General features: G+C 40.0%; 2 protein-coding genes across 2 annotated transcripts; both read right to left on the reverse strand.

Moving 5' to 3' along the window:
• Window positions 1-8,411: 8,411 nt before the first annotated feature.
• On the reverse strand, window positions 8,412-16,683 carry si:ch211-171h4.3 (serine/threonine-protein kinase SBK1). Its single transcript, XM_034125100.1, has 5 exons — window positions 16,382-16,683; window positions 11,647-11,791; window positions 11,352-11,554; window positions 11,032-11,193; window positions 8,412-10,051 (listed from the first exon to the last, which is right to left on the reverse strand). Exons 1-5 carry the CDS (start codon window positions 16,385-16,387, stop codon window positions 9,413-9,415), a joined length of 1,155 nt encoding a protein of 384 aa, XP_033980991.1. The 5' UTR covers window positions 16,388-16,683; the 3' UTR covers window positions 8,412-9,412.
• Window positions 16,684-20,081: 3,398 nt separating this feature from the next.
• il11b (interleukin 11b) lies at window positions 20,082-26,947 on the reverse strand. The gene is made up of 5 exons (XM_034125101.1): window positions 26,883-26,947; window positions 22,247-22,413; window positions 21,904-21,999; window positions 21,639-21,806; window positions 20,082-21,390 (listed from the first exon to the last, which is right to left on the reverse strand). Exons 1-5 carry the CDS (start codon window positions 26,887-26,889, stop codon window positions 21,226-21,228), a joined length of 603 nt encoding a protein of 200 aa, XP_033980992.1. The 5' UTR covers window positions 26,890-26,947; the 3' UTR covers window positions 20,082-21,225.
• Between the last annotated feature and the right edge of the window lie 235 nt (window positions 26,948-27,182).

Raw genomic sequence — 27,182 nt, forward strand, 5'->3', positions numbered from 1 at the left:
TCTCGGTTGTCTGTGTTATAATGGTGTGGGTCACACGACAGCCTGTCTGGGGTGGCCGCCTACACATCTGAACGACCTGTCCATCTGGAAAAGTGAGTGTACCCCTCTTTGTGTCAATGACACAGTCTAATGTCCCAAGAACATCCAGCCCCAGGATGCAATCTTCCAGGTCTGCGACCCACACTGGGCAGCGAACAGACTTCTTTCCCACCCCCATTGTCACAATTGTCTCTCCCACCATCGGACATCGTTCCCCGGTAACTGTCTGTAATTTCACTATGGTGGGGCAAATAGTTGTTTTATTTCTCACTGTTTCAGGCTTCACAAGGGTTGCTGAAGAACCTGTGTCGACCAGCGCAAAACAGTCTGTTTCCGCAATAGTCACTGGGGCATACCAGCAGTCCTCAACCCAGGTTCGGCCCAGCCTGATGATTCGCTCCGGCTGGCCGTCAGCCTCTTCTGTTGGTTGTAACACTTCTGCTTGGTTAATGCGCTGCGACGTTTCCTCATTTGAAGAGGGACGGGACACATCATCAGGGGTCCGCATTGTCCCGGTTATGCAGACCCGGCCCCGTTTCCCTGGTTAGCTGTGCTGCGAGGGCAATCTCGAACCAGATGGCCAGGCTGTCCACACCCCCAGCAGATCCTCTGGCGGGGTCTCTGAGACTCCTCCTGTCTCAGTGTGGTGGCACGCACAAGCTGTGTCAATTTTTCCACCCAGGCCGGCTCTGCTGTATTCAGCTCAATACCGCATGCGCGCGCTCACCTTCGGTGTGTGGTCATCCGCACTCCATGAAGCAGTACATAGCATCTCTCTCTCTGTGGCTAGCTCCAAAGCCTCCTGTAGAGACTTGGGGTGGGCGAGCAAAGTCTGTGTACGCAGGTCGGCTGGTAGTAGGCCCTGGAGGAAGTAGTCCCGGGCTAACTCACTCTGGATAACAGGAGGCATGTGAGTATAGGTGCGGTGAACCAGCCCCTCAATGTCGTTGGCGAGCTCCCTCAGCGGCTCCCCAGGCCGTCGCTTGCGGCTACACAGTTCAGAGCGGAGCAGGCTAGCGGCAGAGCATAGTCCAAAGCGCCTCTTTAAAGCTCCCACCAAAGCATCATAGTCACTCCTATCATCAGGGTTAAGTAGCAGCAGGCTGGTTAAAGCATCCCCAGTAAGGCACATTGCGAGCTGGAGGGCCTTTTCTTCAGCAGACCACCTGCCAGCCTTGGCTAGCAATTCAAATTGTGCCTGGAATGCTTCCCAGTTAGCTTTGCCATCATACCTGGGTGTTTTCATAGATGAGGGGAGGGCTTCTCTGTGCTGCTCAGTGTGTTGACTCGTGCCTGCCCGCTTTGTCTCTGTTTTCCCGCGTGTGGCGTCTCTATCGGGGGAGTAGCCGGGGCGGTCAAAGCCAGCCTCAGCGGCCATTCTCATAGTCATTCCCCTTCCCCGACCCTCAGTAGCACCGAAGTGTTGCCGCTCGTCAGCTTCCTCCTCCCGTTTAATTTTAGAGTAGTCCCACAGCGACATGTTCTCACTGAGATGGAAACTGTAGGCTGTATGGCAGCAATCACTGTAGCACGCCGCTAGTTAGCTGTCGTTAATCCGGAGTTGAACTTTTACTTCTGACACCAAATGTAGCGTCTCGCTACAGGAACACAGGGAGGCTTGGTTTGTCCTTTATCCGGGAGTTTATTATACAGATCACAGGTTACTGTTGGCCATAACCACGCCAAACAATCCACTAACTCTGTCGTATATCCTCACTCTCCGTCACATATTCCTCTAGCTCCTCTCTCGCTTCCCGCGTCTCCCCCTCCAGGAACCTCCCTCTTCCAGCCCCAACCAACCAGACAACACTCTCCCACCCAAACCCACAGCTACAGGTCACAAGAACCGTCCATCAAAACAGTGGCACGTTCACTGACACTCTGTAAAATGCAAACAAACTCTGAACAACAAACACATCAAACATCAACATTATAACCAGTCCGTTACAGTATTTAGCATAGGTAACAATCCTGAGGGTGGTGCTAAAGCTCTGGTGTGGTAAACCATTTCTAAAACTTTATATGCGACCCAAAGCGACTCTGAATTACTTTGAAGCAGCCGCTGTGTATGTAAATGGTTTGGCTGATCTTGTTATGACTGTGATTGGGTTATGATTGTGGATGTTTTAAGTTGTCTGTAACTGTGCTGCAGCCTATTTTAGGCCAGAACTCTCTTGAAAAATACATTTGTTATCTCAATGAGACCTATACTGCTTAAATAAAGGTTAAATTCAATTAAATCTAAAAATATGACTTCATATCTCCTACAGTTCAAAACCTTACTACAAAAAGACTATAGAAAATAGGCCTGGGCAACTATACACAGCTACTGAACTGAAGAAGCACCGGTCATAATGAGGGGAGAGGATGATGAACTTTGACACAGTTGGTGTGACAGAAAGGCAGTGTTATTATAACCAACGGTGGTGATGTTCGAAACTATGAAAATAAAATACAATTTGTAATAAACTAGTTGTCCTTGAACCTAAGTTTACTTGAATTATCATGGCAAGTAGTTAAAGTCAAAAAATGTTTGTCAAATATTGTAAAGTACCTTTTTAGGTACTTTTTTTTGTGTAGGTATTTTGACTCCACGTACCTTTGAAATTCTGCTCTTTATTTCAGGGGGAAATTCTATAGTTTTTATTACACTTTTCTCCACATATAATCGCCACCTTTTAAACCCTGGTAATCCGTTTGTAATATACATATATATATATTGTTAGTTGATATTATTCTTTGACTTTATAACGCAGTTTAAAATAGCTCTTAAAAACATTGTGTTTTCCAAAATGTGGTTATTGACAACTGAAATTTGCTCTCTTACTTTTCCCTCCTTTGATCAAACTGGTTGATAATACTTTTGTACTCATACTTAAGTATTGTTTTGCTTGTAGGACTTTAATCGTACTGGAGTATTTGTACATTTGTATTTGGAATGATTTAAATACTATATCTTGCTGTGGGAGGGCACAGGGATCCCAACACTATACACTCTGGAAGAAGCCAGTGTGGTAAGAAACAGAGACCGTCATTGTAGAAGAGAGAAATATTGCTTTAGTCAGGACATGACCTCATAGAGCAGTAGCTTTTAGCACTGCTGACAGACAGAAACAGAGAGGGACAGACAGCTGGACGCACAGCCTGAGGCGATGAGAGGAAACCAGTCTCCTCTGCTGAGCCTCATCAGAAAACCCATCCACCTTCCTCTCGTTGTTTGTCCCTCCTCTGAAATCTTACATTTTGAGTGTGTGAGCAGTGGTGAAAGTGACTAAGTATATTGACTGAGGAACAACTTGAGGTATTTTTACTTTATTTGAGTGTTTAAATGTTCTGAATGTATATCAAAGCCTAACCCTTATCCCTAACGCCCGTCCTAACTATAATTAATTGACTATAGAATATACTACAGTATAATAGTATGCCTGTTGCTTTGTAAGAGGATCAGTATATATATATATCACTGATATAAATGATACAAATAAATATCTGCCCCAAAAATACTATTACTTTTAAATGTAAAGTATATAAAGCTATTTATGCTTTTTATTATTTAAAAAAAATGTTCACTGAGTATTTTTATAGGCATTGCTACTTTTACTCAAGTAAAAGATGTGAGTACTTCAACCATTTCCTTCTTCTCTGTAAGCCACACCCAGCAGCAGATCACTCCTAAACACCACAACGTGTCATTTTGATGGATTCATTTGGAATCTTGTCGCAGAGAAATTCAGGACTTTTAATACACTCAATATCCCCGCATGCTGGCTGTAGATTGTGTTTCCCTTTCCAGAGAACTTTCCCATCCATCACTCTCAGTGTGTTGGGCTCAGGTAGCCGAGCAGACAGACAGCAAGACACAGTACTAGAAGATCTTAGCATCACTTTCAAAGCTACGTACATCAGCACCTCACAAAACAAACAGACAATTTCATTTCTCTTGGCTGGAGCTTGTGATAAGAAGAATTCAGAGCAGGTGCCCGGAGATAGTATCGCAGTTAGAACACAACATGCCCATTACATATTCCAGGGATCCATGTTCCTCTTTCAGATCCAAAACATTTGGCGCCGGCAGAACACAAAGTTCCTTTCAAGACAGGCGCTGAACGATGTTGCAGTGATGGGCCTTCTAGCAGTGGCAGGATTCTCAGGAGAATAAGTAAGTAGTAAGTCGGTCAGTCCTCTTTGGTCCAGATTGAAATCTTTATATTCCATAGGTTGAAAATGGGTACAGACTCTCTTGATCCCTAAAGGACAAACCCCTAAACAAAGACATTGGATATGGTCAGGACATAGACTAATTTGGTTTAAAAGGTGCAGAAAGAGTAGGTAACCCGACAGTTTAGTGGTTAGGCCAAATAACACAAGGAGACATTTGGACTATGCAGGGGGTCTTGGGGTCAGTTCTCGCCTGGTTGGACCGCCTCTCTCCGCTTTCACTGTAAAGAATAAGCTATAAGAAACGTTCATCAAAAAAGTTCCAGAAAGATACTCCAATCATTCACTGTCATTGAACAAAACGGAATAATTAATTATAACTTCATTTCTGCCCATCATTTAACCAGTTATACAACACATCCTCAAATCTCAATGACAGAATATGAAAATGTACATTTAGTACCATCTTAAGTACGTCATTTATTTACTATCTTATGGAAATATAACCTAATGTGTTGACTTTTGGTTTCATACAGGACAAGAACTCACGTCCCCTGGGTTAAATAGTTTGTTTGACCCACCAATTCCCGGGGACTCGATGGTTCTATTACTACAACTGACTTTATCATTTGCTCCTGTTATAATTATTAAGGCCACTAGAGGTTGTCTTGAACAACACATTACTTACACTATGATGCTGCTTGAACAGACAAGAAACAGGCCTTCAAAGTTCCATGCTTTTCTGAGGGTTCAAACTCAAAGGCAAGTATAAAAACGGGTCTAATTTAGAGCGTAAAGACGCAGTGATTTGAAAATAACAATGTAGTCATTACTGAAACACTTCTAACTCTCTAATCTCCGGAAAATGTGGACAATGGAAACATACAAAAACTGTTGGATGCAGCTATTTCCCTTTCAAAATATAAATAAATTATAGAAATACCTGGCTGAAAGGCCTCTAAAAAGTATTTTTAATATTGATTTTCTCTTTGTGTCCACTAACGATGCAATCGGACACGCTCATTAGTTCGACCTCTAAGATTACAATAAACAAACCGTTTACTTAAACTTATATCTTAAACTAAATGCATTTAACTTTGACTTAAAAACAGCTACTGTGCAGGTAGGTAATAACATTATATGTACTTTTAAACGTGTCGATTCCACTCTGGACAAATATAACTCTGTATCACCATATCTCTTATGTGGCATTTTGCGATGTCTGCATTATTTATTTATTACTGCGTTAAAATTATATATTTATAATCTGCCCTCTTGTCAGCCTCTATAAATTCCTTTCTCACTTTCTCACTGACTCTCTGGCAAGACAAACACACACACAGTGACACTTGCTGTTACACAACCCTGGTACTTAAGACAGGCATAGCGTTAATGCAACATATCAGGTGAAATGTCAGGACTGGAATTGTTCACAGGCCAGCACTTCATGCCCCCACAACAGGGCCCCTTGGACCTGCTCCGTAACTGTGGTACGATAATCAAACTGTCTCACTTTAACAAGCTCGCTAATTCATGAGTATGGGCTCAGGGTTGGTTTGTGAGAAAACTTGGAGTGGTTCCTCCTTACAGATGATCTCTTTATCTCAATTCCACTTTAATACGATCTAGAATATATATATCTTTTGGCACTGAATGCTGGAGTAATTGAACTGCCACTAGGATCAAGGGAGGGTAAGGGAGAGGTCAAGGGTTGGAGTAGCTTCAACGTTTCCAGGGAAACCTGAACCAACACCTTGACTGGATGATTTAGGTGGAAGAGTGTGTGTGTGTGTGTGTGTGTGTGTGTGTGTGTGTGTGTGTGTGTGTGTGTGTGTGTGTGTGTGTGTGTGTGTGTGTGTGTGTGTGTGTGTGTGTGTGTGTGTGTGTGTGTGTGTGTGTGTGTGTGTGTAAGGAGGGTGCATGGTCAGTGGGTCAGTGTCTGCTCACTTCTAAATCTAATTTAATCTAAATCCTCCATTAGCTTGTGAGGGATTCCTTGTATCTCCCATACCTCCGTTTTTCAGGTAAAAAAGCAGCCTTGTTTTTAGCTTTAGCTTAACGGCTTTGTACGCATCAGGATGCGTAAAAGGTTTCACAAGTATAAGGTTTATTTGAATTTAAGGTATGCCAGTGACTAAAAATGGGTTTACAAGGTTGTAATTGGTAAAACATGATCTGCGCCTGTGTGGATGATATATTAAGAGTGCAGTGCAGCCAAAGAGATCAGATACATGAGGCCTCATGTCCCCCTGAAGACCCTCCTTATTCAGTGGAAATTAAGGGCTTTATTAAAGTGATCTCGGCGTTAGGGCAGTATTCACTTCCTTATACAGGCCAAATAGATTTATCATGTGTACGTTTTTTATTTTTTTTACCTCAGCTTGTTATTTATGACTTCTCCGGTTTATATTTTTTATTAGACTTTCTGCGGTCTGTCGCTGCTCCTGCTCTCCTGACCTCGCCGTCCTCTCATTCTGTGAATGCTGCTGACTCTCCCTTTTCCCCAGAGAAGTCAAGGATCAAATGTTTTCTGGCAAACAAATTGCACAGTAGCCACCCCTGCATCCGTCGCAGCCTGGGAAACAGAGCGCCGAGGTAAAACTGTGAATAAACAAAGCTGCATACACAAGCTAGCAAGCTGTTAAACATATGCATACACGAAGAGCCATGGACGTATGTTACATTGGCTTAAAGGCTGCAGACATTTAAAGCTCTCCTATTATGCTATATTCAAACAATATATTATAGGGCCATATCTTTACAAAAAATGTCTCTGAAGTGTTTTGCTCAGAATACCAAACAGATCACCCATTGTAGCCATTCCTCATACCCCTTTATTTCAGCCCTGTTACTAAAATGCTGATTCTGCGTCTGTAGCTTCAAATGTAACCCAAGCTGCTGCTGGCCACGCCCCCTTTGCAGCACGCAGGCAAGCTGTGAGCTCTGTGAAGAGATTATTAGCTAAACGCTGCTGTGATTAAACACCTTATTATGTTCCAAACCACATCAAGGATTATTTCTGAAACAGTATGGAGCTCAAATGCTTTTTTCTCTCTCAGGTTTACCACAAGGTGAGTTCCTTTTTATATCCGGGTTTTTTTACACATACTCTCTCGAGTATAGGTTAGCTCTGAGTGTTAGCGATGCTTGCTAATGTAAACAAAGACCATATTACTTCCAAAACATGTTGCGCATTCTTTCTGATACAGCGATGTTTCTGAAAGGGCCGTGGGTGTAAAGCCAGCCCACATTTGCGATATTACGTCATATCGGCAGCAAATCTGGATCAGTTCCGTTGTACCCCCGTTTTTAGAGATTTGGGTACGGAGGAAAAGAGAGAGGGTTGTATTTTCTGACACTTTGTGAGTTCCCTGACACACCGGGGACACATATTTATGTATAAAGGACATCAAAAAGTGCATTTTGCATAATAGGGGACCTTTAAAGAACAGAACCTTTTGAACAATTAAATACCTTAAGGATTGTTTATTGATTACAAAATTAGAATGACTAGATTATCCAGGTCTTTATTATGACCCATGTTGAAAGTTTGCATACTTAACCCATGTAAAATGATCTCATATACTGTAGGAACAACACACAACATAATGTTGTTCCTCAAAAAAGCTGATCATGTTTACCTTTTAGCCCAAATAAATAGAATCAAGTGAACATTTGGCAAATATAACGGGGCATTATTTCATATCAGCGGATCTGATGACCTATTGTTCAGAATGTATCACCTGTATTGTGTGTGGAGTACTTCCCAAATTGCATTTGAATCCAGTAGCACTGTCTATGTATTTTTCTTTCTAAAGTACTGTTTCCAGTTCTGTGTCAGAAGTCAATGTGGTCCACTGTGTGCTGAAATCTCTGTAGTAGATTGTATTTGCATGTGAAACAGTGTGTCCAGTGTGTGACTTGGCTGCTCTGCGAGGATAAGGGGTTAGAGCTGTGAGCTGAGTGTTGAGAGGTTGTAGTGTCAAATTTACGACAGCGGATCTATTTTTGAAAACATCTGGGGAAGCTCTCCAGATGGTCTTCACTCTGTGTGGACGCTTCGTGTGTGCATGTGATCTATTTGCATTGGTGTATAATCTTACAAGTATAATATTGAGATACGACCATACCACATTGCCGTCATGGTTTATTAGGTCAACATACATATTTAAAAAACAATTTGGTTAAATAACAGATGCAGGGTCTTGAATATGAATAATATTGATTTATTGTGTCATCAAACTGTTCATAATAGATACTTTGACAATAAAAACGTTTTATTGCCTTAACATTTTATTTTATAGACTGCAAAATGTATTTTACATAGTGCACATACATATTTAAACATTGAATGAATCACACACTCATTTAATTGTTATTAATTGTACCATAAAAAGTACAAGATTACATGATTTTTAGTTATGTACAAAGTGCTACAGCAAACATGTCAAGTGCTAACAAGCTAAAAAACTTGAGTTAGCTAAAAGCTGCTAAACGCCCACCACGTTTACAGTTCGTCTGAACAGTACACGGGCTACTTAAATATATGTGTGCAGCGCAAACATATCTACTTTCATAAAGTGCCTTTATATAAGTTAATATTTACTAATATTTGTGCTCTTTAAAACAGTTTTTAAAGCTTGGAAGCCGGATCAAAGTGTTTGTGGCACCTCTCAGCCTGCTGCTGACGTGTTTACGGCTCTAAAGACTTGGCACTAGTGCAGTCTATATACATTTCATAGCCGACTATGATGAACACACCAAAAACTTTAAATGTATATATAGATGTTGTGCGCTTAAGATGGTATCTTTCACAAGGACATAATGGTCAACAACAGTAATAATTCCCATGTATGCAGCTGTTCCACTTTTTTTAAAGCCATTTTATTCTAACATTTATGATAAAGGTATTAAGGCTAAAGAAAACATTCTAATTCATTTATATATATTTTAAATATTAACTGCCAAAAAAAACGCCATCACCAGTAGCTCTCAAACCTTCAGAGAGTTGAGAATGATTATTGTTTTCTTGTGTTATAAAAAGTAGAAATTAAATTAATTTACAGTCACAAAAACAATGGAAAGCAGCAAAAATCTGTTACTTGAGAAACAGTGTTTTTAACTTATTGCACAATAGCCTATGACACAATATAAAATATGTTTGCTATGCTACGTTTGCTTCATCATTTACCAGCGTTCTCATTATTATGACTCCTTATCTCTCTTCTTTCCCCACCATTTCTTTCATGTTCCTGATTGGTCCTTTCCCTCTACTTTTCTTCCTCTCCTCCTCCAGCCTCACCCTTTCCTTCTCCATCACCCAGTCCCCTCCAAGATAATTCAGCGCAATCTCAGGTTGACCGCGAAACCCTTGCCTGGGGTCTAGAAGCGACTGGAAGAAGGAGCAGGCCAGCGGGGTGAAACATGCAAACTGGGCCGCAACTGGAGGTCGATCTTCCTTTTCAAGTTCTGCCTCGTATAAATCAATGACCTGCTGTGCACTCTCCCTTTGTGGCTCTGCCCACACGTCCAGTAAATCATTGGGTCCCTCTGATCTGTCAAACCATTCCATAAACTTCAGGTATGAGCCGCAATTGCTGGCTGTTTCAGCCCAGGGATGACTGCCGGTGAGCATGGCGTAGGTCAAGATGCCCAGGGCCCAGCTGTCCGTGCTGGGCTGGACAGAAACCCAGACCCTTTCATTCTTTTTCTTCTCTTCGTCGTTTTTAACGGCATTACGCCCGTCACTAATGCTCCCCCAACTATCCTCATTTCCACGAGCGATTTCCGCCTCAGGGGTGCAGTAAGGGGAGCTGTACCAGACCTCCGGGACCCTGGTGCCTGTGGCCTTCACCTGGTGGAGAACATTCATTCATTTGACACTTTTCTATAACAAATTGGTGACCACAGAGAGATATGTCAAAATACAGTGATATAATGTAATCAAGAAAAGGTTACAAGCTACCTTAAATTGATTAAAATCCTTTAAAGGTCACCTATTGTGCAAAATCCACTTTTTTTCCATTACATTACATTGCATTTAGCTGACACTTTTATCCAAAGCGACTTACAATAAGTGCATTCGACCAAGAAAATACAAACTTGAAGAAAACAGAATCATATAAGTACATTAGGTTTCATAGAGCCAAACCATTTTAAGTGCTACTCAACTGGCTTTTCCATGTCTTTTATACATAAACATGTGTCCCCTCTGTGTAAAGAGATTCTGAAAGTTTCAGGAAAACATATTATTTTTGTCCTGATCCATTTATATAAAAACCTGTCTGAAAATGAGCTGACCAGATTTTGGCCACTTTATGATGTCATAACGATTTTTTGGCTTGGGTAACCACTAGCCAATCACCAACCAAGGTAACACCCGCCCACTTTATCACCTGAATCTCCTCCTTTCATCTAAAGTCAAAGACAGAATCAGCACTTTTGAAACAGGGCTGAAACAGAGGGGTTTATGGGATGCTACAATGCATGATCTGTCTGGTATTTCGAGCCAAACACTTCAGAGACATGTTTTGTATATATATGAGACCTATAATATATTGATGAAAAACAGTATAATAGGAGACCTTTAAACCTATAAGATGGTTTGTCTATGACTTTCAGAAAGACCCCTTTCAGAATGCCCTGCCACTGAGTCATGGCGTTCTTTTACCTAAGCTTGGTTAGTGGGCGTCGGCTTCTTAATATCAACACACAAGGCACCATTTAGCATCTGTATTAGACACACTGAGCTTTTCAGGCAATACCATCCCTGTCAATGATGGAACGTTGAAGTTTCCTAATGCAGTAAAAGTAATGTATAATTTCTATACCAACCATGCCAAAGTCTCCAAGTTTGACCCAGCGGCAAGCGGAGTCACACAGAAAGACGTTCTCTGGTTTGACATCCCGGTGTACAAAGCCAAGAGAGTGCAGGTGGGATAGAGCCCCACACAGCTGGGACACCACCCGCTGACAACAGTCCTCCTCCATACCGATCTGGTGAGGAAAACGGGTTGGGGATGTTGGAAGGATATGGATATGTAATTCAGCATTTCAACAAATCGTAGAAAACTGAACAGGAACAACCTAATTCATACAATATGTTTTGTGCTATTCATACAACACATGAGAGCTCGATTGAAATCAGCATATACCTCAGGCAAGATGACATCGTACAGATCACCAAAGAGGCTTGCTTGCTGAGCGAAGACGTAGTGTGACGGTGTGGAGTAGGCAATTCCCAGCGCTCTGGTCAGGGACGGGTGGGTGCAGAACGACAGAGAGAGGTTGTACTCCCTCAGGAAAGAGAAAAGAGACGTGGACTCTCGAGGGAAGAACTTCAGAGCCATCGGTGTACCTGGAGGACACACAGGAAAGTAAATAGTAAGTAAGTAAATGTTTTTTTTTTTCAGTTTCATGGCACAAAATGAACATTGGATTCCCCATTACCGTTCTGCTTGTGTACAGCTAGCATGACTTTGCCATACGAGCCTTCACCCAGGAGCTTTAGGACCTTAAAGTGCTCCGATGTGTCCATTGGTGTCAAAGACTGAACAGACAGATGACACATCTCATCCAGAAGCTTTGTGGCAGCCTGGATACACACAGAACAAAAGACAACCATCAATGTGTTTGTTTGCAGCAGAGTTGGGCTCAGGGTTAGCGTTAGGGTTAGTTGAAAGACTATCAAACCCGAAAGGTTTGGAAGACATTCTGATATTTTGACATCTGATCAGATGAGGTGTACTAATCACAACATTATTCCGGTTGTAGAGACTTTTGACTGACGTTAACAAGCAAAATGACTGAATAATGCTCACCTCCCGTCTAAAGCTAAGTCTCCAAGATACTCCCAGTCTCAAAAATTGACCGGCTCACAGAAAAGGAAGTTTTTGCCAGAATATATTCTGGCTACACCCCTTAAAAATGTGGCAGTGGCCTCCAGAGGCTATCAACCTCAGATGCCTACTGGGATTCTAAAGGTAAGTAAAATAGGAAGTCAAGTCACGTAGTACAACAATAACCACATAGGGATGAGGTTGCGATGAATGGATGTGGCAAAAAACTTCCAAATAAAAGGTACTAATTTTAACCCAAACTCTTCTTTTCCTAAACCTAGACCATACGAAGTTGTTTTCCTGGAAAACAAATTGACAAGCAGAAAATAATTTATATGATTTCCTGGTATGACATCAAAATCCCTCAGTGACAATAGGCCTTTGACTTTTGACAATCATCTTTAAAGGCTTTCGGAATTTCACAAGTGCATGAATCATGTTAAACCAGAAGTCTACATTTAACCTGAATAACCACAACATTAAATGCTTGTTTTCAGAGTGGAGTACCTTGCAGCTCTTTGGAATGTAACACGTAACCCGAGATGAGCTACGGGTATTAACATGTCCGTTAATAGCCTCATGAAATCCTGTCACACACAGACACACTGATCTTTGTTTTGTCTGGTGGTACGTCGATGTTTCCACCACAGCTGCCACACTTGGGTCCAGGCTTGGCTTTGGTGTCACCGCACATCCAGACATGGGGCAGCTCATTACAGCTCATTAAAGGACAACTCAGAGCTGTGAATGTGCAGCATTCAGATACTGTGAATTCCCAACTGAGGCATCCTTCACACTTAACAGACACAAACACTTGCAACATGTACTTGGCCACATTTTGTGATTAAATGTTTTCCAGCTTGAAATGTAAAACTTGAAAATACAAGGGTTTAATATGCAGGGAATTATTGATTGTTTTTTTAATCTCAAATGACTTTCTAAAATCAACTGAAACAGCAACCAGAGATGTATTTAATCGGAAAATGTGTTACAAAAAAAAAAAAATACTTCAAACCATTACTCTAAGATCACTAATAAAGATAATCCAATTTTTCAATATTTTTTTTTCAAATTGCTATGACAGTGCAGCATATACTACAGTGTTATGTTAGGCGCATGTCTGATACATGTGTGAATGCATTTTGTGCTGGTGGTCTCACAGGAAACTGAACTCTGACCCTCTCAGTGTTTTGTCTGGGCTCTAATTACTGAGCTATTCAGGTCTGTCTGAAAGAAATGTGTTGAACACTTGAGGTCAACATCAAACGATTTGGCTAACTGGCCATTCTTTCTTGAAGAGAGCGCTGAACTTGACTACTTGGATGATGAAGTGGAGGACCCTTCTTTTGTGACAACGAGAGGTAAGACATAGCCTCTCATTGATGACATCAGAAGTACTTGCCAGGCTCAGAATCACCCAAGGAAGGATTTGGATGTAGATGAAAGGATGGTAGCAGCTAAGGCCAAAACTGGCATGACTCAATACATGGGGACAAGCCCACAAAATGGGGGAACAAGCTCTTCGTGCTGGCTGAGTCAAGGAATGGCTAATATTTATCATGGGAAAGCACACACACACTGAACATGGACTCTCTTATGATGCTGTTATAGAGCTTATTCAGCCATAATATCTCGGCACAGGACACAACATGTACATGGACATTTTTTTTCTAGTCCAAAATTGTTCCATGACTTGGCCAGCATGAAGTTTGGAGCGTGTGGAACATACAGGGACCTCAGGAAAGAGTGTCCCTGGTGTTTGTGAAGTGGATGGACACACGGGAAGTGTCTGTGTGCTCCACAATCCATCCGGCTTTTCCAGGTGAGGCAGTCCAGAGGAGAGTGAAGGGTGAAGATGGACACTGGGCAGTGAAGGACATTCCTTGCCCCACCCCCACCATTACCTACAACAAAAACATCGGTGGAGTTGACCTGCCTGACCAACTGATTCAGTACTACTCCACCCACTGCAAAAGAGCCCGCTGGTATCGGACCCTCTTCATGCACTTTGTAGACATTGCCACAACCAATTCTTACATCCTGCACTGTGACGTCAGCAACACACAGCAGGTCACATGACACACAAAGACTTCATGGCTGAACTGGTGTCCCAGCTGTGTGGAGTAGACAGGACAGGACTGTCTATCAAGAGGAGCGCTCATCATGTTCCTGTTGCCATCACCGTGGCAACAGATGCCAGTGAAAAGGCCACACAAGGACGCAGGACCTGCCAACATTGCCATGAAGTTATCAGGAGAAGGAACCTCACACCGTGGAAGTGCAAGGCCTGTGATGTTGCCCTCTGTGTCATAGTTCACAGAAACAGTTTTGAATTGGCACAGTGGCACAGATAAGGATGAAAGAAAACAGATTTTTTTACACCAGTTATATATATTTGTATATTATGTATATGTATATGCTTTCGTCAATCAAACTTTTGCCTTATTAGAATGACATCCCATGTATATTGTTTAAGCTTTTAAATGTTTTGTTGTGCCTTCTGTGTCATGGTTGACAGAACTTTGAGGAATGAGGGAAAGACGCCTATTGATACACCTGCTATTTGTTCATAACATTTGTATATAGGTTCATGCTACCTCGATCAAACATTTACATTATCATCGTGACATCCCATGTATATATTTCAAGCTTTCAAAATGTTTCGCTGTGCATGTTTGAGTTACACATAGTAAAAATAATATATTTTTCAAAATCCGTTTTTTATTTTTTTTGTGATTTTGGGTCCAACATGTTCATGTCAAAATGAAAAAAAGAACTATCAGGTTATATAGGCGGGGTTTTCCTAAAAAAACAAAACAATCAAAAGTATGCAAAAACTGCCAAATTAGCCCCGGACTCCAGAGGTCCTTAAAACAATTTTTTCCAAAATCATCACATTTGGAGAAACTTGTTTTTTTCTGTGTTGAGGATAACAATGAAGCAGAAGATTCCAGCCCATAAGTGGAATCATTTGCACCATTGTACTAATGGTGGGAATAGAAAATGCAGCCACACATTGCAGAGGATTAGTGGGTTAGAGTGAAACCAGCAAGCAGCATAACTGACAGACTCGAGGCTGATCGTGTTTGGACGAGTGTCAAAAGAGGTGACGCCTGTTTTCAACAACTTCCCCGTCAGACGCCACGTTACATAAGAGACAAATGTCCTCCACCTAGAAATGGATCTCTGGGGATTAAGTGTGATGGATGATAACATCATCAGCTTGAGAGCTAGTGAGTAATAGTAGTAGTAGTAGAAGTAGTAGAAGTAGTAGTAGCAGGTAACATACATTTTGTAATAGTGACTGAACACATTTTGAAAAAATATACGAGCATCATAGCAACCTGCTGCTTTCCTTTGACTTCTGGTGCATTTTGAACAATTATTTTACAATAAATCTTCCACAAGTCTTTCAACCACCATTTAGGTAAATTATGTAAATGTATTTCCAAAAATGTATAGAACCAAATATTGATTATTTTTTTTTAATATATATTAAATGAATAAAGATAAAAGCGTACAGTCCATATGGATATACATGAAGTATATTTAGTGTCATTGATTTAGCATCTCATAACACATCAAAACATACTTGATAAATATTTTTTACGAGTTTACTTTGTTCTTTGTTGAACTTGCAAAATAAGCCATCATTTTCCAGTTTTTAGGTAAAGCAAAGCAGTGCAAATGTTGTAACATTTTACAACATTTCACTTGTATTGCATTGACATTGTGGGGCAAATGCACATTTAGGACTATAATGATCGTGATATAATCTATTGTTGTAATATAATAAAACAAAACAAAAAAAAATATTAAGTCCTATATGACTTCAGACATTGATGATGATTATTTTAAAATGTTCCTAATTTATAAATAAAAAATACATTTACAATCTATACCACATAAATCAAATTATAATCAAATATTATCCAAGTATAGTCCACACATAAATAGCATCCTACATCTGATCATACATTATAATTTAAATTCATAGAAATGTATTTTTCTCCAATGTACAGTGGAGTCTCACCATGAAGATAGCTCTGCTTTTATTTATCCAGTCTGACATATGAGTCTCTAATATTCTGCTTTGCAAACAATTACAGAATTTTAGTTTACCTTTAACATGGGGGCTCAATGCTGTGAGCACCACAAATAATATTCCATTCACCTTTCATCGTACACAGAAGAACACTGATGTTTCAGAATATAAATCCTCAAAACTATCAGCATGGTATAGCTACATGCAATTAACATTTTCTTCTATTTATAAAAGTCTATGAAGACCTTACCTACGTATGCTTCGGAGCAGTGAGCGAATCCATGCACCAGTTTTTACTTACTGTCATTTTGCAGCCGTGGTTCAGTTCAGCACCGTTGACCTTCAGTTAGATATCTGTACAGCATAAATAATCTTCATTTAGCAGGTGCACCTGTCAAATCTCCCATGGGTCCTCATCTGTTCCGTCTTCTTTCCACCTTAAGTATAAAACTGTGTGAGTCTCAGTGTGCGGCAGACAGAGTTCGGTTGTCCGTAGAGGAACTCTGCACACTGTCCGGCGAGCTTCCTAATGGCTTTGCTGTTGGCTGCAGCTGCAACTTTTATCCCAAAGTGATCTGTCCTCACCTCCACTCCTCCCTCCTGTCCTCCCTCTGGGTCCTGGAGAGTGCCCTGCATGTGGTTCAGTGTGTGTGTGTGTGTGTGCCTGTGTTTGTGTGTTGTTCTACTTTCCATCCCTCATTTCAACATTAACTTCTCTCTCTATCCCACCCTGTGTGTGCTCTATTGATGGGAGTAACTGTTGACTGGGAGTTTGTTATGAACAAGACTGTGTGTTTGTGTGTGTGTGTTGTCGAATTATAAAGTATGCAACCAAGTCATGTGCTGATATAAAAAATTCAAGATGTTATAACATATACATAAGAATAAACTTGGTAAACTTTAATTCTATAAAAATCCTTAAACAGCATGTAATCTCATTGTAACCCTAACCTTGTAGACCCCAGTTACTGAATGTAAAAAAAGTGCAATATATATATATTGTAGGAGATAGTTTCTGGAACCTTTTTGCAATTTCTTATCTGATGCCTTTATAAGCAGGTTGACATCATTTGTCTATGAATCACTGTTAAAAATGTATATGTTTTTTAATGTTACAACACTATGGTTGAGGTTTGGTTCTTGGTTTAGGCCGAAAATCTACTTAGTAAGGTTTAGAGAAGCATTATGATTCGGGTAAAAATGACTAACCTACTTTAGGTGAGGAGAGCGTTGTCAAAGTGGTTGTATTGCCTATAACACAACATAGATTTACTTTCGATGGCACGAATTCAGGTGACATTTTTTTAACAATAAACATAAACAAATAAATCCTACGTTATGCTTAGTTCCATTGGCGTAGGCAATTATACAAGAATCTTGGTGAAAAATGCATTGTTATTTGGAGGAACTCTGATCAGAACAGCAAAAGTAAATTCACCCTGGGTCTGTCTTCACACTCTTTCTAGTAGAATATCATCTGCTCAGCTGTGGTTTAACTACAAGCTGCATGAAACACTGTCCTCTGGCAGCAGGTCGAAGAACAACATAACATGTTTGCCTGGGAAAATATGTAGAGAGGGGCATCCAGACATTATTTAGCTGTTGATCTGTCAATCAACAAATCTCTGTATTGCATATCACTCTCTTTCCCTCTCTGCATACAAAGCTTGTTTTCCCTCTCTCTCTATTTACAGTCAAAGAATGTTCCTCTACTCAGACCCCATGTGGTTTGCAGATGAAACTCTCAGCTGCTACTTGTTACCGCAGTCCGTGCAACTGCAGGATCACTCACGCCAGCGTTGGTTACAGCGAAAGTCCGTCTGTGTGTGAGATCATCTGTCTGCCACATGTCAACACGCTGACATTATACAAGTCACTTTGTGTAACTCCATGTCGCTCACACAGGGCACAGCTGAACGCCAGTGGTCGGCCTTGTGTGGAGGCCTTTAACCTCAGTGATTTATGAGTTTATGAGTTCATTTTAAGATGTTATTCTTTGTTTTTAAATCGCTCAATGGGCTTTCCCCTCTGTACATCTCCGACCTCCTAAAGGTGTACACCCCCTCAAGGGCTTTGAGGTCGGCTGATCAGCTGCGGCTAGTAGTCCCAAAAACCAAGAAAAAGACCAGGGGAGACCGAGCCTTCTCAGTGGTAGCCCCCAGGCTCTGGAACGACCTGCCCCCCCATGTCAAATTGTCGCCCACCCTTCAAACTTTTAAGTCCCGCCTGAAGACCCGCCTCTTTTCCCTCGCTTTCGAGTCAGTTTGAGTTATGTTTTATCGATTTTTATGCTTTTATTGTCTGTCCATAGCCTTTATGTATGCCTTTTATCTATTCTTATGTGTGCCTTTTATCTATTATTGTAATATTATATTTTATTATAATGTTATGTTTGCTGTGAAGCACTTCGGTAAACCCTCTGTTTTTAATATGTGCTCTATAAATAAAGTGGATTGGATTGGATGAGTGTTTGCATTGCAGCTGCAGATGTGGAGCATTAGTAATAATGTATCGTTTGTTAGAGGAGAGGCAGCTGCTCAGGCAGACAGTGTCAGTAACGCTTAGTTTTATGGGTTTGTTATTGCCCTATAATCACATGAAAGCAGAGAGCCGTCTCCAGCGTCATTATGTTCCCATACAACTTTTTGCATTCTCCATTACATTCTGAGGGATTTTTTTCTCCAGACTTTGGTTACAGTTGTAAACATGTGGTCACTGCTTTAAATTGAAATACAACAAAAACAAAACTTCACAGCAGCTAGAAATGACAATGCAGTTTTGTTGTATGGGAACACAGGTTTTACAAGATCACAGTTAACTAGATGTGATAGGTTTGAAACCAGTTTTTCAAATCCAGATGCCTTTAATATAAAGTACTGTTAAGTACAAATATATAATTAATGTATTGTTGGATAAGACTTTGTTTATGTTGGACTCTTCTTTTCTTTCCCTTTTTTTCTAAGGAAAAGTATAGAACATCTGAACTTTGGACATTTTTTGTTGTTTGAAGTGCAATATATGACACAGCAGCTTTTAGGCATGATTAAACAATTTTTCCCATTTGGGACCAATTCCAAGTTTTCACCAGAAAGTGGGCGGAGCCATTTAATCTGCAAGGCACTGACATAGTGCTGCTCTCATCTTTAATGGGTACAGTTAATGTTTATACAGTATGTACAAGTTGTTAAAAAATGCAAAGCAAATTCATAACAACACAAACAGAGAAAACAAAGTGTTTTTTATTTTGGGACGAGATCTCTGACTGACATTTCTCTTTGCACACTGTTTTGCATCAAAGGTCAGTGTTGGTTTATTCACGTTATGACCATTATCTCTCCCTATCCAAGTATTTCTTACATCTAAATGTTAAACATCATTGTGGCTTATTTTACCATTTGGTAATGGTTACTGAGTAGAGTTTGTAAGGCACGGACACACATATTGTTTTTTTGTGGCTTTTTTCACACAAGGCATTCTGTTAAAGTACAGAAAAAGCACAGGCGAAAATAATGTATTTAATGATGTCTGAATTTGTGTTCCTGCATGGTGGCTAACAGTCACTCTCTCATTGCTTAATGGGACACCTGAGTAGAAAAGAGGCATCGTTAGTCAGATTAGTAACACCTGTGCTTTCCAGCTATGGTCAAAATGTTGACAAAAAGGCAAGTTACCTATTCATTTATTTGATTTACAGATTACTTTAGCAACAAAAGGAAATCCCTTTTAACTTCCAAATTAAATTAAATCTTTTTTTTATTCTTGCCTTGCCTTGCCTTGGTTCATTTCAACCAATAAGACTGTTTCAACCTCACAGTTATTCAGGTTTTGGATTAAATCATTGGTGAAGTGAGTGTAAAGTGTGATAAATAAAGAAGTACAGAAAATCACCATGGAGCAGTCAGATTTCGGTTTCAAGTGTCAAACTTTATTAATGACTAAACTTACAAAAAGAAAACATACAAAATGTATAAATAATACTGTAAATGAACTACAGTCTGACAATACTTTATTAATAATATTATTAAATAATACATAGATAACCCATACAAAAAAGTGAGATGCCTGCATCTTACTATGTCATATAATATAAAAAGCTCATAAATAGAATACTAAATAGATAAAAAAACAATAGTATAAAAATATTAATTGTTTCACAATATTTCTCCATCAACATTTAGCAGGCACTGTGAATGTAAACAGTCCCAAAGGGTAACAGGTGTGCCTCTGCAGAGTGCATTAGTAGGGCACATTTTAACCGGCAACATGTCAAACGAAGCATACTCACACTTTCTTAAAAACATGCCAAAAACGTACATTCTGTTTTACAGCTGAACTGTAGAACTCAACGTTCTAAAATGTAGCTGCATTAGCATCAAAACTGTTTTAACTCTGCGATTATATGACTCCTGGAAATTCTTATTATACTCATTGCTTGATTCTATCTTAAGCTAGCTTGTAATGATAATGCTAACATGCCAATGCTAAGCAGGTTCCTCGTCTTATTTTAGCATGTTAGCATGCTAACGTTTTGCACAAAACACAAAGGTAATACTGTTGGGAATGTCACTAGCTTTTCCGGTTATTAGTCATAAACCAAGATATTGGACTAGGTACAATGTTGACCAAGTGGTGGAGTAAGAAGTCAAAGATCATTAAAGGGAAACAAATCATGTTGAGGGGTAAGTGAATTAAAGTGAACTAAATTTCATGGCATGGACAGACATTTCTTTTAAGACCGTATGTGTAAACTTAATGGTGGGATTTTAGGTTTATGGAAAAGTCTAAGTCAAAATTCAATAGATCATCAAAGTCAATAGGATTTATCATCTGTGGACCATGAATGTTTGTATCACATTTTTGCCAAACCATCCAGTGGACATGGAAATGTTTCACTGGATAAGTGGAATTTGACCTATCGGTGGTGCTACAGGAAAGGTCAGGGGATCACAAGTCATTTAAATGCATCCACCATGCATCTGTTGTAAACGCCAGATCAATACATTCAATAGATGTTGAGATTTTTCATTCTGGACCAACTGACTTGGCATTTCCATGTCTAAAATTCTTCACTTGGTAAAACTCCCAATAGTTAACAGCGTTTTTGTGGGAAGATATTTGCAGTTGCTTATGTGCTGAAGCTTAATGTCAAGGGCATTGGGATAGTCTCTGGATAGTCAACAAAACCCTTTTTGACCAGAAGCAAAACATTCGTAGCCGTTTAGAGATCTCAACAGAGAACTGAAGCACATCGAAGGGCGTGGAGACCTCAGGGAGGGAGGGAGACTCCGAAGGAGGCACCTCTTCGCCGATCTAAAGATACAAAGGATGATCAGAGTTTAGTAGAGGGTATGGCTGTGGCTCAGAAGTCAAATAACATAAGATGAATTCCCATTTAGGGATACACTTTGTATAGCTTAATGGGAAATCCACCCCTTGACAACAAGAAGTTTTTAGATTTTGTTTTCTTTCTTTTAGTGAATCTCCTGTTTTATTTAGTTTGAAATGTTTGGGATTCAAATCATCCCTGTATATGAACCAAACAATGCTGCTCCTCTCACCTGGTGAAGTGATGCATTCAGGAAGGTGGACAGATGAAGGAGGTGAGTGTTGGCCTCCTTTGCTGGCTGGGAGGACAGACTGACGTTTTCTTTGGCTGTTTTCAACCAATCAACATGCAGCCTGAAGGACTGAGTGTACATGAACAACTGGGAGAGCGACTCATTCACCTGTGAAGACATTGAGTAGACAGAGAGCCATTATAGACCTACCTACAACAAACAACCTTTCTATATATAAATGATTTCCTTGATTCTAGTCCTTTACCTTCAGTGAGTCGATATGAGCCGCAGTGTGTTCCATGTCAGGAAGACCGGCCAGTCTGTTTCCCGCAACCTCTAGGTGTTCAAGTTCTTTACCTGTCTGTTTGGAGCATGATGGGAAAAGAAGTTGGCTTTAAAAAATGAAAAATTCTAAGATATAACTTGGATTTTGAGCAAATTCAGAAAGAACTTGGATAAAAGGTTCAAACAGAAATCAATAAGACCAAATATATAGCTTTTTTTCTCTTTCTACCCTGATTGGACATCTATAAACTGAGCATATTTAAGATGAAAACACATTTAATATCAATTCATTAGCCGGGCCAGGGAGTATAGAGAAATCTTACCAAGTTATGGAATTTTCCGGATAATTTCGTCAACCTTTCCACCTGATGGATCATGGATCTCAACATGCCACACAGAGGAGAGCGAGAGGCGGGATAAGATGATGAAGGGACAAACAGCTCAGCCAATAGCAGCAGGTGGAGAAGACAAGGGGTGCAGTCATCGATTACTGAAAAGACAAGATTATTCATTTAAAAAACACCGCTTGTGACATGTTCCTGTTTCTTTTCTGTAAATGTTATTTCGTCACACTGCCATGTATTGCAGAATTGCATTTCAGTTTACAGATTCACTCAAAACTACACACACAATGGTGGGCTACTGGCTGCAGTTTAGACTGTAGCATCCCACAACCACAAAGCTGCATGGAAACACATTTTTATTGCTAACCTCAATCTAGAAAAACCATGCACATGTCAACACAAGATGATTCCAGATGTCAGAAACACTGCCATTCCATGTGATCATCAGAAATACGTTGCATTGGGTTGTCCAAACATTTAAAAACCCTGATGCAGCAGTTCAGATTTAAAGCTCTGCGGATGTGAATAGAGGTTTATAGGTCAGATGATGATTTACTGCTAGCAAATTTAGTGGCCGAGTGTGTTAATGCGGGGGTTGGAAACCGAGATTACTGCAGACTGATCATTTGTATTTCTGAGAAACAGTGTCATGTGGTCCTGAGAAAAATCATCTCAGCAAAAATGGCAGAATTAGTTTGTTTTTCTAAATGTTTTGTATTGATCTACACATTCTTTCACATTAATCCTGCTAAAAAGGTCCAAGATAGATGGATGGGTATACTTTATTGCTGTGTTTCTTACATCGTGATTACTCTAAGTCGCAAATTCACTCAACCTTTACCTCTGTTTTTGGTCTCCACCCATTCTTTTTTGAGCTTTTTCACTGAAAAAACATTCTTTCTGTTGCTATAAAAAGTGAATGGAGCAGAAGTTGCAGGCCATAAAACCCAAACAAAGAGCTGAATGACGTGCACACGCTGTGTAAAGCTTCGGGGAACTTTACTGATGATTCTGCATGAGTTTACGACAGAGGGAAACACCTTTCACATTACACCATCATTTGACCCACAGGTGTGCAGACTATTTGCTGTCAATGTGTCTCTCATGAATGAATGGGCCTCTGTGTTTGAATATTTCCTCCTTGTGTTTTTTACAAAGAAAGTATCATCCAGCTGTCATCTCTCTGTCTGTTCAACCAGAACTCTTTTAATCAATCTTTGATCGAATAATTCCCATGAATCCCCTGTGGTTTGTTTATCTTGGTCTCTGAGGCTTTATTGTCAGTGGAGATCAAGGAAATAACACATCAGTCAAGACAGCTCATGTAAATCTATCCACGGGTTTGTGCAACTTCAGAAAACCCATTAGCCGGAGCAACAAAGGAATGAGCTGTCTGTTGGTGTTACATCAGGGTGAAGGAATGAGAGGTATGTTGTGGGTTTCTCTCCCCCCACACCCCCTGCCTGCTCTGGGCCTCCTGTTAGAAAAGGAGAGGGGAGCGGGAGCAGAGGTCTGACTCAGATCGATCTGTGTGGTGACGTCACCCGGCTGGCGCCTCAGGCTGCAGTCTTTAGAGGGAAAACATCCACTTTGTAATGAGTGTCTCAAACTGTGCACTTTAAACACTTTTACTGCCATTCAGACACTCACTGCAGTAACTTTAAGGTCAAAGGTCAATTTGAGGAGAATCCAGTACACTTTTGTACCAAAGACATTGTTTCTGGTACAAAAGATAAAGTCAACTTTGGAAGATCTGTAAAAGAAGTGTATACACTTTCCATATTTCCATTTTCTCTCCTCGTGTCCATATGGGTTTTTTATGTAGCATATTATTTTTCTTCTTTTTATTTAAAAATGCTTTTTAACTATTTATTGATTGTCTTAATTCTCAGAGAGCTGTCCTTGTCTAGCAGATTTGTATACAAAATCAACATGAAATACACTTTATTACATTTTTTAATAACTAATGTAATCAGTAAGGCCCTTTTCAACAGCAGACCTGTGGTCAGCCTGACAATCGCTGTACATTTTCACTAGAGTAAGCTTGTTTTTTAATCTTTGAAATCTTAATATAATGCTTGCTGGTTTTTTAAAGTTCACAAAACAATCACATTCGACACAAGCACCACAAGTGCCATCTCGTTCTATTGTATTGGACAGAAGGCAGGCCAATATCTTAAAAGGGGAGCTGATGCGAGGAAACATCTGGATGAAAGACCTTAAACTATACCCCTGTTATTACCTGATAATAGTAAAAACTGCACCGATAGGATGGTTCAAAAGTGGAGCCACACTGAAAACATATCATCCCATTAGATCCCCAAATAATCACAAACAGATGTTCACTCAAAGCTGAAGCCTTTCAAATTGGCCAATGAAAGTGCACCCTCAGCTTCTTGGTTGTATCTTTCTACAACCAATAACAAGTCATTGTAAGTCATCACAAGCTAAAAATGTGGAATAGCTCCATTACGCTATTGGAAAACTACTGAAGAAGACATCAGCAGAAATCCTGTGTCATACTAGAAAAACATCCCCGGGCAGTACATTCATGTATTTGGCAGTATAAAAAGCTGTGACAGCATTGCAGGTCAGAGCAGAACTGCTTAAGAAGTCAATTGGTTCTCTTTAATGTAGCTATCAGACCATTTCGTCAGCACACGCTCACTCACACACGTAACATCAACACACCCATGTAACGTATCACACACTTCTACAGTTTCTGACTTATTTCGTGTCAGTCTCATTTCCTCATCTGAGCCAGAACTTCTGATGAACTTCTGTTGGGAAGTGACAGCATCGGGCAGGAAGTGCCACACACATGCCCACTTAAAAACCTCTTTAATTAAATGACTTTCAGAGAACTGGTAAACCACAAAAGTAATGATTGACATTTAAATAAAACATCATTATGGTGAGCCACATTTTTACGTGTGTTCAGATGAAAAATATGAATAATTTCAAAGCAGTTGAGATACATTTGAAGCTGAACTGATCAACTGTACTTAATATTCTTTTTTAAAAACAACAAAGAGAGAACCACATGATTTGTATGTTTGGTCCTTATTTGTGCCGGTGTGCCTAACATAATGTTAACTATAACAACTGAATACAATAATTTCAAGTGTAAGCATGTTACTGCTGCACCCATTAACCAAAGTGATGTTGCTTCTGGCCATGAAGTTTGAAAGAACTGAACTTTGTTCTTTTTTTCTTTTATCTTTGATAGAAAAAGGAAGGAAAAAGATTACAATTACAATCCAAAATCGAGGGCAGCAGGGTCTCTGCGGATACAGAATCTGATAACATAGCAAAGCTTTACTTTTGTATGAATCTATACAATGTTTTATATTACAGTAGCAATAGCCTAATTATTAAACATGATTGATTTTATTCTAGAGAGAAGAAAATTGCCTTAAAAACATCTGTCCTTTTTTCAGGAAATTGTCATTAATAATAATAAGTACAACATATATTCAAAATCTTTTAAATGGGCTATTCATTTCCAAACTATGCAACTGCTATGTGCAGTTTCTCATGTTGCAGCGTCTTGTTCCCTCTTACATCATCAAGCCTGACACAGATAGCGTGACGTCAACCATGAACTGGAGACGTCTTGAGTTGCAGTCCCAGAGTCAGCCACTGGGGAAAACTGTCAGTGACTCCATATCTTAAACTTAAAGCATTGATCCTCATACAGTGAGTGTGCAAACTACATTACAATAAGTGCCCTGATGATGTGCAATGATAACATCACCGTCTGTCTAGCTGACTCATGAATTTTGCTTCCTTCAGACATATACACACACTGTGTTTACTGGCGAGTCAGCAGGTTTTACTAATTGGTTAGTAATCGACTAGTTGTGTTTGACTGGATAAGAGTGTTATGCAATGTAAGAATCATCATAACACCAGGGACTGTGGCTGGAGAGCTTCATTGCTCATTGTGACCACAAGCTTCACTTTCATTCATTTAACTGTGTTTACATACATCCTGGTGGTGTCAGGAGTGGGCAAGTTATTCAGTTATCACTACGTAAGAGATTCTTGAAAGCTCTGATTGGTCGGCCAAATCAGAGCAAGATTTTTAGGCTCCATGAACCCCTAATCTGACACAAATTGTGTAAAAGTATACACTTAAGTTATTTTTCTATATTAACGTACATTTGTATATGAAGATATTGCAACAATAAAGCGAATTATTGCAAAAAATCTTATTGTTGACAAGTTCAAACTACTCAAGGGAAAGTCCCACCACACACACACACACCCACATACCCACACATAAGACCAGCCAATCACAGCCCTACCTGACACCAAACATTTTGTGAAGGTGAAATAAAATTCAATCACATTTGAACACAGCTTACATATTTTTCCCACTCACCTATTTATTCCTTCACTAATTGATTCTTTCACTTGCACAAGTTACTCAGGCTCATAGTAAGAGTGAAGACCACGTGCAGCAGAGCCCCCCTCCTCCACACACACACACACACACACACACACACACACACACACACACACACACACACACACACACACACACACACACACACACACACACACACACACACACACACATTCATTCTTAAAGTATCATAAACAAACTTACATTTCATCTTTTCTTCTCTTGCGGTAGTAAACAAACCTCCTTCTGAGTCCAGTGTGTGCACTGTACTTGTGTGTGTTTGTGTATGTGTGGACTAAATGTAAAAGTTCCCTTTTATAGCATAGCAGCATGACACATCACCTGAGTCATCAGCCATCGTCGCCATTCAACGCCCACGCTGGACAACCCCCCCCCCTCCCTTCCCCTCCACTAACCCCCCTGATCTGCAAAAAAGTTTCAAATTTCTTTGTTGAGGTGATAAATCATAAATAAATTGAAATAGAAGAATCAAAAAATACAAAA

Source organism: Trematomus bernacchii, unplaced genomic scaffold (assembly GCF_902827165.1).
Source record: "Trematomus bernacchii unplaced genomic scaffold, fTreBer1.1, whole genome shotgun sequence".
In the NCBI taxonomy this organism is placed as follows: Eukaryota; Metazoa; Chordata; class Actinopteri; order Perciformes; family Nototheniidae; genus Trematomus; species Trematomus bernacchii.